Raw genomic sequence first — 17,968 nt, 5'->3', positions numbered from 1 at the left:
ACATGCTTGCTGATAATGTCAAACAACTAACAGTAAAACACTGTGAATTTAGTGTATTGATTTTCCAGGGCGTAAATTAACCTGTGTGAGCGGTTGATACATTTTGTGGCAGGAACGATTCTATTCTGTCTTATTTGTATTTATCATACGTATTTATTTCCGTGGCTGTTGATGAATAACTGAAAGAGGCATCTATGTACAATTTCAATTAGAACAGTAAGCTAGAAAACTCGGTTGACTATTTTGCATAATACGCAAACACACGTAGACAGATATGAAATCAGTTTATCGGAATCGTACTTCCGAAAGCTTTACTATGTATCTGCCGCCTGATTTCTATCGGACTTGTAATATAGATTACTTTTATCAATGGGAGTAAAGACCCTTTTCCCCTACTTGCCCCCTCCTCCTGTGCTCAGTATAACTTCACCGCCCCCCGGCCTCTTTCCCAAGGCTCCCGGATCTTCCTCATAGCAACACGGTGCGCTCATCTGCACCTTCTGTAAACTATCAGCCGCAGACCGAAGTTCTGAGCGGTGGCATCCGCGTCGGGGCACCGTCAAAATTACACGGCCGTAAAGATTCATCCAGTTTCACGACGGCATGCGCTCTGCACCAACAATAAAAATGTTAAACTCAATTTTATGGCTAATGTGTAAAGGGCCCATTTTCTAACCACTATTACAAATCACGCTAAAATTAAATAAATATATGAACTAACATGAACAAAAGAAGAAATGGACGAATATCCAGATAAACAGAAAAATGAATAATATAATGTTTGCACTTGTCTCCCTCTGGCGGCGATGTGACGCGTTCGCACTTCGTGAAGAGCCGCCGCTTGGGTTGTTTGAAAATGACCGCGAATGGCTGGTGTACTCTGCGGGCTTCTTTTGTGTTACCACATACAGTAAAAAGCACAGTATACATTTTTGCGAATTTATGGGGTTCAGTGAAGTGAATGCCATATTATTGTAGACTTGTTTGCTTTTTTGTCTTCACTCACGTAAAATTATATGGCCTAAGTTAAATGTGACAGAAACAATACAGGTATTACAAAATATCACAAGTGGGAAATAAATACAAATTCGTAACCATAAAGAGAAAACCCAACATTTTCTGTAATTAATCATTAATAGACATTCTGTTTAAAATATAGCATTAATGGGCCATATTAACAGATCTCTGTTTGGGACGTTTCACATAGAATGGTGTTTCATACGAATCTGATTTGAAATTTGCTTTGCTAATTCAGGACGCATCATTTTATGTGTATATGTTTGCTTGTTTCAAGGGTGAATTTAATTTAGCAGTTATTTTCTTGGGGTTTCTCAAACTGTTGTCCACTTGAGATCTGGTATCTGTTCATACCATTTATTGCACTCGCCCCTGTTAGTTTAGGTTTATGAGTTGAATGTGGATGTTGAAACACCGAACTTTCACATTTACATCCATAATACCCCACGTGCAGCTTATCAGCCCATTCAGCTGGCCTCAGCAGAGTCCAACAGCAGCATGGCAACCTGCACCAGCCAGTCATCGTCTGACATGCTGGGCTGCTGCGTACTGATTGGACAGCCATGCCTGATGTCAAACAATGCAGGGCTTAGGTGATAAGCTGAAGGAAGCCAGAGGGGGAGGGACTTTGCCACTGAGAAAAGGTAAGAGCAAGAAGCAGAATTGTGGGAATGAAGAGGGGGGTGGAAGAGGAACGTGCAGCATGTGCCGACAGGGGGAAGGGTTGGGGGAAGATGAGATGGCTGTAGGTGGGGAGATAAATGGGCAAGGTACTTCGGGGGTGGGGGTGGGGGCGGGTGCGGGTGGAAACGGAACAGAGAACAAGAGGAAAAACATGGGGAAATATGTCCAAGCAATCTTGCCTTATCTGTTTAGTACTTTGTTCTCTCTCTCTCTCCACTAGACATGCAGTGAACGTCACCTCAGCCTGTGGCTTCTGTGGTCCAGCAAGGCGACAACTGGAAGAAATGCTGAACTTGCTTGTGCCCCCCCCCCCCCAACTTGGTTACAAAGGTTTGGTTTCTGTTAAACCCTCCTGGGCGCAACACTCTTATCAGTTTGTGTAAACACGACTCAGGCTATTGTAGGAAGTTCTCCAGAAACAAGGAGATGCTGTTAGGCTGCAGCCCACTGGAAATCTGATTGCCACTCCATAGGCTCAGAGATCTCTGCAGCAATAACAAACTGAACGTGACCCAGTGCATAGCCATGGGGACCCCCCCCCCCCAAGTGGCTGGGAAGGACCCCCAGTGTGAGAACGAATAGAAGGCAGCATCGGCAAAGTAAACATCTGACGATGACAGTGTCATATGTGCCACGTAACCCAAACCACACAAGTCACCTGGTGTGGGAAGCAGCTGTCAGATGATATGATACAGGACAGACACATCAGGGCCACCGTCACAGGAGAGGCCAGAGAGTGGATGTGGCCAAACCAGACGAATCACCACACACATCTTATCGCAGTACTGACCATTTTAATCAGACATTGTTTTTGGTACAAAATTGTAATATGTAATATAATATCAGCTTGTGGCCATGTAGGGCCCACTGTGACGCACAGCGATGCATTTTCATAGACAGTTACACACTCGCACACCCTTATGGAGCACGAGCCCCTGCTTGGCACACTGGTTAGTCTGGGAATGCCAGGGCTCTGGCAGCATGTGACCCAGACCCTGCATGTCAGCACATGTAGAGCACACGCATGCAGCTTTAGTGTGACACACTTCTGCTTGATGATACACGTTAAGCTGTGTGAAGAACACACTGTCCCGTGTCCAGGTGGCCCTGAGCACCTCCCACCTGTGTAGTGCTGCCCAGTTTCATAGTGTTACTGGGATTCATCACCCCCCCACCCCCACCCCCCAACCTGGCCCAGTGCTCAGGCAGGCCCCAGGCACCAGCTCCACCCTCAGTCCCCTCCACCCGTTAAAATTTGTACAAATTGAGATATAAACACAGAACATCGTAATAAAATATGCAAGATAAAAAAAAACACAGCAATAAATTGGAATGTTTCACAATCCGTAGACCCCCCCTATCCCCCCCCCCCCCACCGGACCTCTTCCGCTGGAACACACCCTCTGTCTCCTCCATCTCTCCCAAAATCTGTCCATTCCTCAGATCTTCTCCCATTCATGGCCACACGAGACACTGAGCTCAGTTTTGAAAGGGGGGGGGGGGGTGTCCTCACCAAGGCGGAGTGGCTGTGGTGATTAGCAGAAGGTGCGGAAGAGTTAAAGCAGGGTACAGGGGCAGCTTGCAGGTCGCCGTTTGTCGGGGTTGTGAGAGGGAAGGGGTGGATTTTCAGTCTCCTGGAACTTTCTGTTGGGGGGTGAGAGAGGGAGAGAGAGAGAGAGAGAGAGAAAGAGGTGAGCATGATGTCCACCCTGATGCAATGGGCCAGCAAGACAAGATCTCAGTGACAGAGAGAACAGGAAGCTGGACCCTTACGTCACTCCAAGGAGCCCCGTAATGAACATGGACACACAAAATGGCCGAGTGCTACAGTGAGCACATAGCCTTCATGTCAAAGTTATTCCCTGGAATAATACCACTGCTGGCGTAAACTCCCTTGGTCTTTATGTTGGCAGTGGAACTTCTGTCAGTTAAAGTAGCACCACCATCCACAGTGAGGACAGGCCACACCCCTGCCAAACAAGCCCCCATAAAGAACAAGCAAACTGCATCGTAGCATCACCTTATCGCTCGAATGACCTCGAAGAAGGCTTCATCCACATTGAGGCGGCTCTTGGCTGACGACTCCATGTAATGGATCCTGTTCTCTCTGGCAAAGGCCTGGGCTTCTTCTTTAGGAATCTGCGCACAGGAGATCACAAAGCGACTGCAGTGACTGTGCAGCATGCATGCAGGAAGTGGGCCTTGCACACAGAGGAAGTGGGCCTCTCACACACATGCACACACATACAATCCAATTTCCTGTCACCCCAGTTTGGCCAGTGGCATCATGATGTCACGCTCATGACAATACGCCTCGGTGGCTCCGTTCAACTTCTACTCAATGCATCGTGTTACTAGACAGCTCAGAAACCCGCACACCGAGATCCACCCAGCCTGCGATCGGCCGAAATCATGCGGCCAAAGTGGTGCCAATCTGCGGCACCCCCACCATACCGTTCTCTGGGAATCGAGATCTGCTTTGTTCCCGACCAGGACCATGGGGAAGTCATCGCGGTCTTTCACCCTCAAGATCTGCGTGTGGAACTTGTGGATCTCATTATAACTGGGGATGAGAACAGAGGACATGAGCCGCTGCTTTTTGAGGAGGGAAGGCCGACACACTGTGAGCATGCGGGGGCCCTAGCAGCTGGAACAGGTGGGGGCGAGTTTCAGGTGGAAGTATGAACCCCTAGCCCCCCCCCCCCATCTGAAACAATGCTAATGAAACTGATAAGACGGAACTGGCATGGGGACCTCGATGTCAACATTTACAGTAACTTTAAATTTCCACCTTTGCTTATGTATCAGCCCCCACCTCACTCTCCTGCATCCCGACTCACCTCCCTCTGTCGTTGAGGGCGAACACAAGCAGAAAGCCCTCCCCAGAGCGCATGTACTGTTCTCGCATGGCGCCGAATTCCTCCTGCCCTGCTGTGTCCAGGACTGCCGCGGGAACAAACACACACACACACACACACACGTTAGGACTCGTGCACTCAGGTCCGCACACGCACCAGCTGACTCAGCCAGCGCCCGACTGAAGCGGCTAAACAGTTTGCAGGCCAAGCCCAGGCCTACAGCCGTGGTGGGGGGCACCTACTGTCTAGCCTGGTCTGCTTCCCATCCACGTTACAGATCTTCGTGTAGGAATCTTCGATGGTGGGGTCGTAATCTGACACAAAGTAGGACTGATAGAAAAGATGTAAAATCAGGCCAAAATATACCATACCAGCAACAGGCATCATAATTGTCTTTAACCTGCACAAATCAGCTAAGTATTTTACAACCATCAGAAATATTAAACATTCAATTTTTAACTAACAATTAGTTAGGCACATTTTGACTGAATAGTGACTATGAGCAGTACAGGAATACGCATTAACACCGTCAGGCAGCTTCAGGGTGTGCTTCTAATAAATGTAATGTTAAGCTCCGGATCTCACCTGTATGAACTGGATCGTTAAAGCACTTTTGCCCACTCCGCCTCCACCCACCACAACAAGTTTGAACCTTTCTTCTTCTGTCGACATGACTACCTGATTGGTAGTTTTATGACCTTGATTTACACCCGGATATCCTCTGTCCTTTTGCAAATTAAACAGGTCGAAAACGTCGGTTAATAAACAGACTTGCAGCACGAAAAAAAAAAAATCACAAAAGATACAAAAATCTTTTCTGCATATGACGAAGAGATGGAGCAGGCCACAATGCTGTTCCCTAATCAGTTTTCAGTCTATTATCAGTTTCCCGTATTTCAGATTTCGGTGAAAGGTCCAAACACCCTAACTTGTTATATTTTTGTATCTATATATGTATTAATAATAGGCCTACATTCAAAACAGGAAAAACAAAACACGCTCCTTGCAAGCATATAAAAGAGCATTACATGGTTTTAAAATCACAGGGCCCGCATAGTTCCTTTGTCAGCAGTTGGTGTTTCAGGATTCGCGGAGCGCGTTTCGCATTGGCGTCTCTTAAGGTCCAAGAGCGGAGTCTGAATCCCCAAAGTCGGCGTCGGGAGCCGCGCTGTTCCGCAAAGCGTCCCGTCCCTCCCTTCCGCACCCGCCTTCGGCAGCTTCACTACTCGAAAGTAACTCGAAAGTAACCCCAACTACTAATAATCAAAACCAGCTGCTTTCCTGCGGAGCGTCGCTGCCCGAGCGATGATAAACGCGCACAGATCGCCTTTATAACCAGCTAGACCCGATTCCTGCTAACGACGTTTTCTTCATGTTACTTTCGTCTCCTACTCAGTTCTTTTTTTTTATAGCCAGAGGCGACGTTTTTCCTCATCCAAGAGTTTCTCGAAGCCTCATGAGTATGTATGACCTGGGAGTGTCCTTCAAAGCGCAGAACATTTACTACTTTAAGCAATAAATTGTTTAATTTCACTATTGCATACCTGACGATCCCAGAAGTGTATTTTCGGACAAATGACGACTGCCGCGGTGTACTGAAGAGCTCAGCGAGTCAAATATTTCTGCTTAATCTCATTAATATGTATAGAAATAGATGGGCGCTACCTAAATACATGCTGAATATGTATGCGCTCACACAAGCTGTACTTTGCCTTATTTGGGTTGGGATCTTCGGGGGTTGTCCCATTTCAGCCAGAAATCTTCTTATCCGATGTCGAGAATCCGCCTGCAACAGGCAAATAGTGCACAATTTCCCCCCGTTTCTCTTCAATCTAAATTAATCCCGGAGCGCGTCTTGCAAAATCCCTGTTTTTGAATATAAAATCTGCAACGGCTCGGTTCGAAAGCGGGAAGAGCAGTGGCTTTCTGGGCTCTGCATCTAATGAAGAATAAACTATTATTCTTATGCTGACCATGAGCAGGCATAACAGACATAACAATGACTGGTGATGATAGGTCTTACAATGTAAAGAAACTTCCAAATGTATTTCTTAAGGTGCCGGAGAAGCTCGCCTGCCCGCAGCGGATGTGACTCATGATTATAGTATTAGGCGTTTTTATTTCGCTTTTGCTTAGAGACTCGACGCGCCCAGGCGCTCCGGTACATGCAGCCCCGGCGGGATGCCAGCGTTCTTCCTCGCCGCCCCTAGCATGAGGGGGAGGGTAACTTCCACGGGCAAAGTTAGGCAACTATCTGCAGTCGCGCCCAGAAGCTGTATTTCGGGAAGAAATGATATTGCATATCACCTGACAAGGTTGCCTTTAATTGCTTGTTAAAAATTGCTTTTTTTGTCGTGAAGATATTTTAAAGTAAAATAAGAAATACGCTTTTATATTAGGTTAAATTTTATTGATTCTAAGTGGAATTCTTGTTCATGCATTGTGTTACAAATTTTATTGTACACCTCTGTCAAGTGTGAAATAAATCGGTTTACCATACCAGTGAAGACCGCGCATTTGTTACATACAGACAAGTCGTGAACATGTGCATTTCAAAGCTTGTTGTTTGTGAAGCGCGCTGCATCGGACTTCCTCTGACCGACGTCTTTGCCGGAAGTTACACAGGTGGACTCCTGTGGCAAGCCGTTTTAGCATTTAACCATATCTGTGATTGTATTTTAGATATCCAGAATTCTATTTCTCCTAGCAATAATTGTACTTTTACTAGCCATAATAAAAATTAAAGATATCCAAAACCCTATTCTTACTAGTAAAACTGTATTTGAAGATATCTATGTCTTAGATTTTCCTAGTCAAATTTCAATTTAAGATTAAAATCTTTAACAAATTTTCATCTGTATTGCGGTTTTCATTTGCAACAACTGAATTGCAGACATTTAAAAAGAGACTTTTTACTAGTAAGAATGTAATTTCAGATATCCAGAATTCGTATTTTAGATATCTAAAATGGAACTGTTACCTTCTCAAATAGAAACTGCAATAGAGATGAATGGTAAAAGTGACGTAATTCTCACTAGTAAGAACTGAATTACGGATGTCTCAAGTGGTCATTTGTACTCCTAAGAATTGAACTAGATATATCTAAAATGCCGGTTTCGCTAGTAAGAATTACAATGCTGATATCTAAAATTGCTATCCTGCCTACTTATTCAATGTTCAAACGGCTTGCCATAGAACGCTCTACAACCGCGGTTAAGTTAGCCTCATATTCGATATTCAGTTTTCTAGCTTCAATAACTTTTCACGGAAGTAAGGTGGGGCGTTTTTAGTGATAAAATCGTGTTGTCCAGTCCACAGACAACAATGCACACCGGTTATTTTGTCGCTTCAAACCATTTCGTGATTTGTGCAAAATCGCGTTAATAGCTCATAAAATAGGTCCTGTCAGCTGTAATGACATGGTCGGTTAGCATTTTGGGCTCATGGCGACTGTTGCACACCCCTTTGTTTCCCAGATTGCTTTACGTACGATTTTTAATTAATTTTTGAATGTTCGAACGTATCCGTATAATGTGCTATGGGACAATACATGAATGGGTTAATAACTTTAAAACTAGACGAGATAGGCACATCTAGTGAAGTGTGCTTTTATCAGTGGACTACAGGGAACAATGCACACCCCTTAGATTTTCAGAATAACTTTCACTCTAACAGCTATTAATTAATACATTGTATGCATATTACATGGCTTAGGGGCAATGCACTAAAGGGTTAATAGCTCAGGAACAAAATGGGACAGCCATATCCCATGAAGTGTGCCTTGATCAGGGGACTCTGGGGCACAATGCACACCCCTTGGATTTTCAGAATAACTTTCTCTCTAACAGTTATTAATTAATACATTGTATGCATATTACATGGCATAGGGGCAATGCAATAAAGGGTTAATAGCTCTGGAACAAGATGGGACAGCCATGTACCATGAAGTGTGCATGGATCAGAGGCCTCTGGGGGACAATGCACACCCCTTGGATTTTCAGAATAACTTTCACTCTAACAGTTATTAATTAATACATTGTATGCATATTACATGGCATAGGGGCAATGCACTAAAGGGTTAATAGCTCTGGAACAAGGTGGGACAGCCATGTCCCATGAAGTGTGCATGGATCAGAGGCCTCTGGGGGACAATGCACACCCCTTGGATTTTCAGAATAACTTTCACTCTAACAGTTATTAATTAATACATTGTATGCATATTACATGGCATAGGGGCAATGCACTAAAGGGTTAATAGCTCTGGAACAAGATGGGACAGCCATGTACCATGAAGTGTGCCTTGATCAGGGGACTCTGGGGCACAATGCACACCCCTTGGATTTTCAGAATAACTTTCTCTCTAACAGTTATTAATTAATACATTGTATGCATATTACATGGCATAGGGGCAATGCACTAAAGGGTTAATAGCTTTGGAACAAAATGGGACAGCCATGTCCCATGAAGTGTGCCTTGATCAGGGGACTCTGGGGCACAATGCACACCCCTTGGATTTTCAGAATAACTTTCTCTCTAACAGTTATTAATTAATACATTGTATGCATATTACATGGCATAGGGGCAATGCACTAAAGGGTTAATAGCTTTGGAACAAAATGGGACAGCCATGTCCCATGAAGTGTGCCTTGATCAGAGGACTCTGGGGGACAATGCACACCCCTTAGATTTTCAGAATAACTTTCACTCTAACAGTTATTAATTAATACATTGTATGCATATTACATGGCATAGGGGCAATGCACTAAAGGGTTAATAGCCCTGGAACAAGATGGGACAGCCATGTCCCATGAAGTGTGCCTTGATGAGGGGACTCTGGGGGACAATGCACACCCCTTAGCTTTTCAGAATAACTTTCACTCTAACAGCTATTAATTAATACATTGTATGCATATTACATGGCATAGGGGCAGTGCAATAAAGGGTTAATAGCTCTGGAACCAATTGAGACAGCCATGTCCTGTGAAGTGTGCATTGATCAGGGGAACTTGGGGGACAATGCACACCCCTCACTTTTTCAGATTAGTTTTGTCTGTAATAGTTATTTTTTAATATATTGCATCCACTTAAAGTGCAATGGGGCAACACACTAAAGGGATAATATCTCTGAAACAAAATGGGACAGCCATGTCCAATTGAGTGTGCTTTCATCAGTGGAGTCTGGGGGACAATGCACACCCCTTGGATTTTCAAGATCACTTTCTGTCTAGCAGTTATTAATTATTACATTGCATCCATTTTACATGCCATTGCTCCATTTCATACATATTGACAGTTAATTGATAACACAAATTTATCCATAAGTAAGTTGTAAAGTGTGAATTAGGCAGTGCACCGTGGGACAAAGCAAATGTATCGCAGCTGAATTGCTTGATTACGTGTTTCGTCACAATTAATACATTAGCATTAAGCATTTATCCATTGAACAAAAAAGAAAACAATAATTAAGGAGGGTTGTTTTTTTACTGAATGCTCTTCATCTGAAACTGAAGAAATGGAACGGACTTCATACTCAATCGTAGCATCCTGAGACGACCCCCAAAACAGGAATGGTTTAACAGGTGGGGGCCACTAACATTTTTCCCTCCTCATCTTTTCTGACTGTTTTTTCACTAGTTTTGCATTTGGCTACGGTCAGAGTCACTACTGGAAGCATGAGGCAATACCTGGACCCTACAGAGGTTGCACAGTTAGGCCAACTCCTCCAGGATGGTACATCAATACGTGCCATTGCCAGAAGGTTTGCTGTGTCCCCCAGCACAGTCTCAAGGGCATGGAGGAGATTCCAGGAGACAGGCAGTTACTCTAGGAGCGCTAGACAGGGCTGTAGAAGGTCCTTAACCTATCAGCAGGACCAGTATCTGTTCCTTTGTTCAAGGAGGAATAGGATGAGCACTGGCAGAGCCCTACAAAATGAACTCCAGCACGCCACTGGTGTGAATGTCTCTGGCCAAACAATCAGAAACAGATTTCATGAGGGTGGCCTGAGGGCCCGACGTTCTCTGGTGGGTCCTGTGCTCACTGCCCGGCACTGTGGAGCTCGATTGGCATTTGCCATAGAATACCAGAATTGGCAGGTCCAATACTGGCACCCGGTGCTTTTCACAGATGAGAGCAGATTCACTCTGAGCACATGTGACAGAAGTGAAAGGGTCTGGAGAAGCCATGGAGTACGTTATGCTGCCTGTGACATTGTTCAGCATGACCGGTTTGGTGGGGGGTCAGTGATGGTCTGGGGAGGCATATCCATAGAGGGACACACAGACCTCTACAGGCTAGTGGCACCTTGACTGCCATTAGGTATCGGGATGAAATCCTTGAACCCATCGTCAGACCCTATGCTGGTGCAGTGGGTCCTGGGTTCAACCTGGTGCACGACGATGCCCAGCCTAATGTGGCGAGAGTATGCATGCAGTTCCTGGAGCATGAAGGAATGGATACCACTGACTGGCCCCCATGCTCACCTGACCTAAATCCAATAGAACACCTCTGGGACATAATGTTTCGGTCCATCCGATGCCACCAGGTTGCATCTCAGACTGTCCAGGAGCTCAGTGATGCCCTGCTCCAGATCTGGGAGGAGATCCCCCAGGACACCTATACTTATTATTGTTATTATTATAACAATTAAAAGGGATAAATACTTTTACTTATCCAATATTTGTTACTCATAGTCCAGGCTATATTCCTATTGATATTTCCAATGTTGCAAATGAACTCGGACGACAAAGTGGCAACATTATGCATCAGGATTCTGGTGTATTTATTATTCCACATTTAATCTTTTGTTAATAACATTTATTGTGACATCTTTTCAAGATGTTGGCATCCTGTCAGGTGTGCTGCAATCTTGCAGTAGTTTAAGAAGACCTAAAAAAATTGTGTTAAAAAGAAAAGAGTACTATCAAGGAGAAATTGGAACACTAAATTTAGTTAAAAAATCTGACTATGTGACCAAATGCCCCTCTCAACTGATCAGCAGGGGAGATTAATAGAATGTTATTGTCAACTCTTTTGTGTAAAAAAAAAGTTTTAATTTTTAAATTTGATGTGTTCATTATTCCAAGTTAATTTTTATAAGGAGAGTAATTGTCTTTGTATATAAGAAGCCAGGATTCAAATGGTGCCTTAATTATTGTTTTCTTTTTTGTTCAATGGATAAATGCTTAATGCTAATGTATTAATTGTGACGAAACACGTAATCAAGCAATTCAGCTGCGATACATTTGCTTTGTCCCACGGTGCACTGCCTAATTCACACTTTACAACTTACTTATGGATAAATTTGTGTTATCAATTAACTGTCAATATGTATGAAATGGAGCAATGGCATGTAAAATGGATGCAATGTAATAATTAATAACTGCTAGACAGAAAGTGATCTTGAAAATCCAAGGGGTGTGCATTGTCCCCCAGACTCCACTGATGAAAGCACACTCAATTGGACATGGCTGTCCCATTTTGTTTCAGAGATATTACCCCTTTAGTGTGTTGCCCCATTGCACTTTAAGTGGATGCAATATATTAAAAAATAACTATTACAGACAAAACTAATCTGAAAAAGTGAGGGGTGTGCATTGTCCCCCAAGTTCCCCTGATCAATGCACACTTCACAGGACATGGCTGTCTCAATTGGTTCCAGAGCTATTAACCCTTTATTGCACTGCCCCTATGCCATGTAATATGCATACAATGTATTAATTAATAGCTGTTAGAGTGAAAGTTATTCTGAAAAGCTAAGGGGTGTGCATTGTCCCCCAGAGTCCCCTCATCAAGGCACACTTCATGGGACATGGCTGTCCCATCTTGTTCCAGGGCTATTAACCCTTTAGTGCATTGCCCCTATGCCATGTAATATGCATACAATGTATTAATTAATAACTGTTAGAGTGAAAGTTATTCTGAAAATCTAAGGGGTGTGCATTGTCCCCCAGAGTCCTCTGATCAAGGCACACTTCATGGGACATGGCTGTCCCATTTTGTTCCAAAGCTATTAACCCTTTAGTGCATTGCCCCTATGCCATGTAATATGCATACAATGTATTAATTAATAACTGTTAGAGTGAAAGTTATTCTGAAAATCCAAGGGGTGTGCATTGTCCCCCAGAGGCCTCTGATCCATGCACACTTCATGGTACATGGCTGTCCCATCTTGTTCCAGAGCTATTAACCCTTTATTGCATTGCCCCTATGCCATGTAATATGCATACAATGTATCAATTAATAACTGTTAGAGTGAAAGTTATTCTGAAAATCTAAGGGGTGTGCATTGTCCCCCAGAGTCCCCTGATCAAGGCACACTTCATAGGACATGCTGTCCCATTTCGTTCCAGAGCTATTAACCCTTTATTGCAGTGCCCCTATGCCATGTAATATGCATACAATGCATCAATTAATAACTATTAGAGAGAAGGTTATTCTGAAAATCTAAGGGGTGTGCATTGTCCCCCAGAGTCCCCTGATCAAGGCACACTTCATGGGACATGGCTGTCCCATTTCGTTCCAGAGCTATTAACCCTTTAGTGCATTGCCCCTATGCCATGTAATATGCATACAATGTATCAATTAATAACTGTTAGAGTGAAAGTTATTCTGAAAATCTAAGGGGTGTGCATTGTCCCCCAGAGTCCCCTGATCAAGGCACACTTCATAGGACATGGCTGTCCCATGTCGTTCCAGAGCTATTAACCCTTTATTGCAGTGCCCCTATGCCATGTAATATGCATACAATGTATTAATTAATAACTGTTAGAGAGAAAGTTATTCTGAAAATCCAAGGGGTGTGCATTGTCCCCCAGAGTCCCCTGATCCATGCACACTTCACTAGAAGTGCCTGTCTTGTCTAGTTTTAAAGTTATTAACCCATTCATGCATTGTCCCATTTCGCATTACACGGATACATTCGAACATTCAAAAATTAATTAAAAATCGTACGTAAAGCAATCTGGGAAACAAAGGGGTGTGCATCAGTCGCCATGAGCCCAAAATGCTAAAGCACCATGTCATTACAGCTGACAGAACCTAATTTATTAGCTATTAACACGATTTTGCACAAATCACGAAATGGTTTGAAGCGCAAAAATAATCGGTGTGCATCTTAGCCTGCGTACTGGACAACACGATTCTGTGATTAATAACGCCCCACCTTACTTCCGTGAAAAGTTATTGAAGCTAGAAAACTGAATATCGAATATGAGGCTAACTTAACCGCGGTCGCTCTACACTGTGCCCAGTTTCACTGCAATGCTACATCTTAGCCGGCAGCATAGATGATTTTGGGTGACCATTCACTGAGATTCGTAGTAAAAAGTACCAAACAACTGCCTAAAATATTTTCTTTAATTTTTACTTCCAAGCAATAGTGACAAAAATACCAGTCTCGAAATATTCGTAGTATAAATAACATCAATAAATAAATAATCACAAGTCAGTCGATAAATAGTAATCCACGTCATCACTCTGCATTTTAAATATACATAGTAGGGAAAGTACGCCTTCAGAATTAGTATGTGTGCCGTAGTGAGTAACGTATACACATTGCCGCAGTGTGTGGAACATTGACAGATAAAGAAAATCACTGACACATAAGAATAGAGGAATATACAGATGTGGGAGTGCATGCAGTCCAAGCTATAGACCGGAATAATTTAAACAGTTAAACACGCACGCGCGGTACACTCATCCCATGCAAAGGGGAGTCTTTCACAATTTTCTCCTTGCTTGTATGGCCTCCATGACTCTTTGGAACGCTTAACATCGGTAAGGGAGCGCGGGCTGTCCCACCTTCACCCTGGGACCGAGCAAAGTGCCCAGTAGCATTCTTTCGCCCCAGCCCAACAGCTTGCTCACAGTCAGGCCGATTGGCGACAAGGGAATCTGGTCCACGTCTAAACCCTCAACAGCCTCCACGGCGGCAGCACAGTGGCCGTCTGGCGACATCTGCTGTCGATCGGTGGAAATGCGCTGGTTTTGTATTGTAGCCGTAGGTTTGAACTCCCCGGTGTTCAGTCCCGAATTTGCTAGCATAGACTTTACTTCATCAATCCGCTCACCGTGTGTAGCAGCACAGCTTCCTCTTCCCACGTCTACCGTCTTCCGAACTCTAGTTGAGGTCTTATTTTCTTTACTCTGATGGGTTTGCTTTACATGAAGGATGTTCTGTGCTTCTTCGCACAAACCACTCACGACTGCCTTTCTGCTTTGCTTAGTTGTGTTGGTGAACTGACCCCAATCTGCGTTCTGCACAGTCTTGGAAATGTTTCCCTGATGCCTCTGACTGCTATTCTCAGTTTCCATCTCCAGTTTGGTGCTTTGAGGAGTCTGTTGATTCATGCTCAAAGAGGACAGGGAAAGTGTCAGGCTCTTACGCTTCTCTGAAAGGGATGAATATTCCGACGAGACCTGTAGTTGTGCGGGCCTTGGCAGACGTCTTGGCTGATAATTCGCATTTCTGTGTTGATTACAGATTTCGTAAGGGTCTTCCACTTCATGTGGTGTTAGAGTGAGTGTTCTGAGTTTATCGGTGACGGACACACTGAGCTCCTGTGACCTTTGTTGATTCTGCTTTGGATCTGAAGTCATGCCTGGAAGCAGCCTGCTGTCACCGTTGGCTGGATGGTCTGAACACATTCTGTCCTGTTTCAAACTGCCTATTGTGTACTGAGAACCTTCACAGCGTGCATATGATTTAATTTCAGAGAAAAAGTCACCCTCAATCAAGTTCTTAATATATGCATCCTGATTGACTGGGAGTGGCACAGTGAGACTGTGACCAGTGTTTCCATTGGTGGATAGTGCACTTTCACCAGGAGGCACAATGAGCTTAGCATTTTGATTGGCTCCACAGTTCTTGTGGAGCAGAGTACCTTGGAAGGACTGTAGCTGACCCAGGAAGTTGAAATTTGGGGAGATGGAGGGCCTGCGCTCCTTTACAAACCTGGAAGAGACAGAAGGAGAATCAGGAATGAGCACCATGGACTCTGAGGCTCCTAGCAGCAGGGAGATGGGGGGGGGGGGGAAGCTACCGTCAGCCCACTGACCTGTACGCATCATCCAGCCCCAGGCCCAGTCGATACATGACGTAGGCAACAGCCAGGGCAGGGGAGCGGGACACACCAGCGGCACAGTGAACCAGCACTGAGCATCCACAGGACATTGCGCCATCTGCAGGAGAGGCAGAAATGCACAGTGCCTCAGAAAAGCGCCCCCTACAGCTCAAGGATCTCACTGGGTTAACATTAGTGCCAACATAAAGTACAGTTATTCCTGTCAGTTTTCAGTGTCAAGTAAAAATCAGTCAGTCAACAATCAAATAAACTGTAAACAAGTTTCCTGCAAAAGTGCATACAAATGTTCTACCAAAAAAATCTAATAGGCCTAGCAGCAAAACGACAAAAGTAAATTTGTCTGTTTTTTTTTGTTTTTTTTCTTGAGTAAAAGTATTATTTTAGTGACGACAACATTTCTTTTGAAATGGACAGTTAATACTAACCAATGAACTGCAGAGCCTCTGGGATCCAGGGCAGAAGCTCGTCTCTGAGCGAGTCGTCAATCGGGATGCGGAGATACTGTTTCTGGGGCAAGAAGGCGGGCTGGGGGCAGCAGCGACTCACGCTCAGCACGTAGCTGATACCCTGAGACGTCAGGCAGTCCTGAACCACCGGAGGGAAACGGCAATGTGCATATTTGTTAATTAAAGTCATTTTGGACACGAATTTTAATTAGACTTTTAATTTAAAATTAGGTACTCACCTGTGTAACGTCAGCTTCAGCGCCCAGGTAGAGATATGGTAAGATTAGAGATAGAGGAGGGCTTTCGCTCTCTCGTTCCCTGCAGTAAACCATATTCTTCTTTATTCTGAGACTCGTTTTCCTGGGACGAAAATAAAACATGAGCAGATGTTATGACAATATACCATATTCATTTAAAAAAATCGGCCGTACAAGTTTAGTTTAAGAGCACTCGGCACACAAGGAGCAATTTACCGTGACAACCAAAACGTCAAATACTTTAAATATATAGGCAAATAGTTATCGCTTACGCCGGTAACACTGCTAATAAATGCACAATTTAAGAAAACTAGACAAAAATTAAGAAAATTTTCAAAACTTACCGCAAAGATTTTCACTCCACGCCACAATTATTTACATTTAAATTAAAACACCTAGCCTAATAGTTCAGCTTCAATTTTTCATGATTCTGTAAAAAAGCGTAGCTTTTAAAGAATGAGGAAAATAAAATAAGAATAATGAGATTCCTGGAAGAAAAATAAAATATTTAACAGTACAATAAAGAGTGTTTAAAATGGATGTTTGCGCGAAGTCCTCTCCTCCGTCGTCTTTCTCTTTCTCCGTCCGTCTGCGCTTGCGATATTGTTTGTTATTGTATGTCTATACCTGCGTGAGGAAAAAGATGAGGTAATGCCAGTCCGCGGAGCTAAAAATAGTACTATTCTATATGATGTCATTTTTAACCAATCAGTGAAGGAGGCTGCGCTAAGCTAAGTGGCGGCCGCGCAAGCGCTATTGGCTGCACAGTATCCGGTCTGTTTTGGACTCCCCCCCCCCATCTATTTAAATAAATTATGTAATTTGATTAACACTCTGAAGTGACTGCGGCACTCTTAAATTTATGCACGTATCATGCTCTTCATACGTCATGTGTTTACTTTGATTTTTACAATGTACGACATCCCTCTGACGTTCATCGTGCATGTATATATATTAGAAATTAAATGCCCATATACACGCCGCAACACTCTGCCATTACATACTTATATTTGAGTGTACGTTTTTCAATATATGAGAACCCTTTCCCTTCTCACTGCCATTTATTATGGTAGCCTATTCCGTTAATTCTGCATTTTAATTAGCAAGTACCTTATCATTATAAGAATGAAAGGGATCGACGCTGTGTATGGAATAACAATCCTTATATTTTCTCTATATCCATTTATTTTCTCCCCCAGGTTTATCACGGAATGACGCAAACTTTTGACACTTTGCGCATTATTATGTTTTTCCTCAAATTCTGCCGGTTGCGTCTCTTGGTGTCACAATATTGAGGTCCACATTCCTGTTATAATACTGGGAAACCGATGACGTCACTTTCCCCTCTAAGCATAAAAAGCTATAATGTAATAACTTGACCATTATATCTAAAACCAATTAGAGAAATAGCTGCTGGTCAAATGTTAGACAAAATCCAGTTCAAACACAACGGTTACGAGCTAGTCGACGCCTCAGATTCAAGGCTAAAATAGTAATTTTCAATGCACCTTGGGCAAACATATCTTAACATACCAATATGAAATCTGAGCATCACATGTTGTTTTACTGCTTACTCTCCAGACACACATGTGCAGAAAATTTCCTTCATCACACTAAAAAAG

The 17,968-nt window shown here is 43.6% G+C and overlaps 2 protein-coding genes across 4 annotated transcripts; both read right to left on the bottom strand.

The window, feature by feature from the left end:
• Positions 1-2,475: 2,475 nt before the first annotated feature.
• On the bottom strand, positions 2,476-6,564 carry rras (RAS related). 3 transcript variants are annotated; one of them, XM_023798553.2, is made up of 7 exons: positions 6,104-6,564; positions 5,145-5,285; positions 4,802-4,889; positions 4,542-4,644; positions 4,156-4,264; positions 3,722-3,840; positions 2,476-3,345 (listed from the first exon to the last, which is right to left on the bottom strand). In XM_023798553.2, exons 2-7 carry the CDS (start codon positions 5,229-5,231, stop codon positions 3,258-3,260), a joined length of 594 nt encoding a protein of 197 aa, XP_023654321.1. In that variant the 5' UTR covers positions 5,232-5,285; positions 6,104-6,564; the 3' UTR covers positions 2,476-3,257. The 3 variants fall into 3 exon arrangements, with proteins under 3 accessions (XP_023654321.1, XP_023654322.1, XP_023654323.1); XM_023798554.2 differs by lacking the exon at positions 6,104-6,564 and adding an exon at positions 5,588-6,091; XM_023798555.2 differs by lacking the exons at positions 5,145-5,285; positions 6,104-6,564 and adding an exon at positions 5,069-5,140.
• A 7,334-nt stretch (positions 6,565-13,898) lies between these two features.
• Positions 13,899-17,910, bottom strand: LOC111836884 (uncharacterized). Its single transcript, XM_023798546.2, has 5 exons — positions 16,691-17,910; positions 16,329-16,449; positions 16,069-16,228; positions 15,617-15,740; positions 13,899-15,513 (listed from the first exon to the last, which is right to left on the bottom strand). Exons 2-5 carry the CDS (start codon positions 16,419-16,421, stop codon positions 14,328-14,330), a joined length of 1,563 nt encoding a protein of 520 aa, XP_023654314.2. The 5' UTR covers positions 16,422-16,449; positions 16,691-17,910; the 3' UTR covers positions 13,899-14,327.
• Positions 17,911-17,968: the final 58 nt, after the last annotated feature.

The sequence above is a fragment of the Paramormyrops kingsleyae genome, chromosome 22, assembly GCF_048594095.1.
Source record: "Paramormyrops kingsleyae isolate MSU_618 chromosome 22, PKINGS_0.4, whole genome shotgun sequence".
In the NCBI taxonomy this organism is placed as follows: domain Eukaryota; kingdom Metazoa; phylum Chordata; class Actinopteri; order Osteoglossiformes; family Mormyridae; genus Paramormyrops; species Paramormyrops kingsleyae.
Note: the sequence above shows the minus strand (reverse complement) of the source record. Positions and strands in the feature narration are given on the sequence as shown.

What these genes read in the sequence shown, in the direction of transcription:
- LOC111836884 (XM_023798546.2), bottom strand. Translation starts at nt 16,421, where the DNA reads ATGGTTTACTGCAGGGAACGAGAGAGCGAAAGCCCTCCTCTATCTCTA. An exon ending in CTGAAGCTGACGTTACACAG is followed by an intron (nt 16,229 to 16,328) that starts GTGAGTACCTAA and finishes CCGGTGGTTCAG; the next exon opens with GACTGCCTGACGTCTCAGGG. An exon ending in GGGCTGGATGATGCGTACAG is followed by an intron (nt 15,514 to 15,616) that starts GTCAGTGGGCTG and finishes TGTCTCTTCCAG; the next exon opens with GTTTGTAAAGGAGCGCAGGC.
- rras (XM_023798553.2), bottom strand. Translation starts at nt 5,231, where the DNA reads ATGTCGACAGAAGAAGAAAGGTTCAAACTTGTTGTGGTGGGTGGAGGC. An exon ending in GCCCTCAACGACAGAGGGAG is followed by an intron (nt 4,265 to 4,541) that starts GTGAGTCGGGAT and finishes TCTCATCCCCAG; the next exon opens with TTATAATGAGATCCACAAGT. An exon ending in GAGGTCATTCGAGCGATAAG is followed by an intron (nt 3,346 to 3,721) that starts GTGATGCTACGA and finishes ACCCCCCAACAG; the next exon opens with AAAGTTCCAGGAGACTGAAA.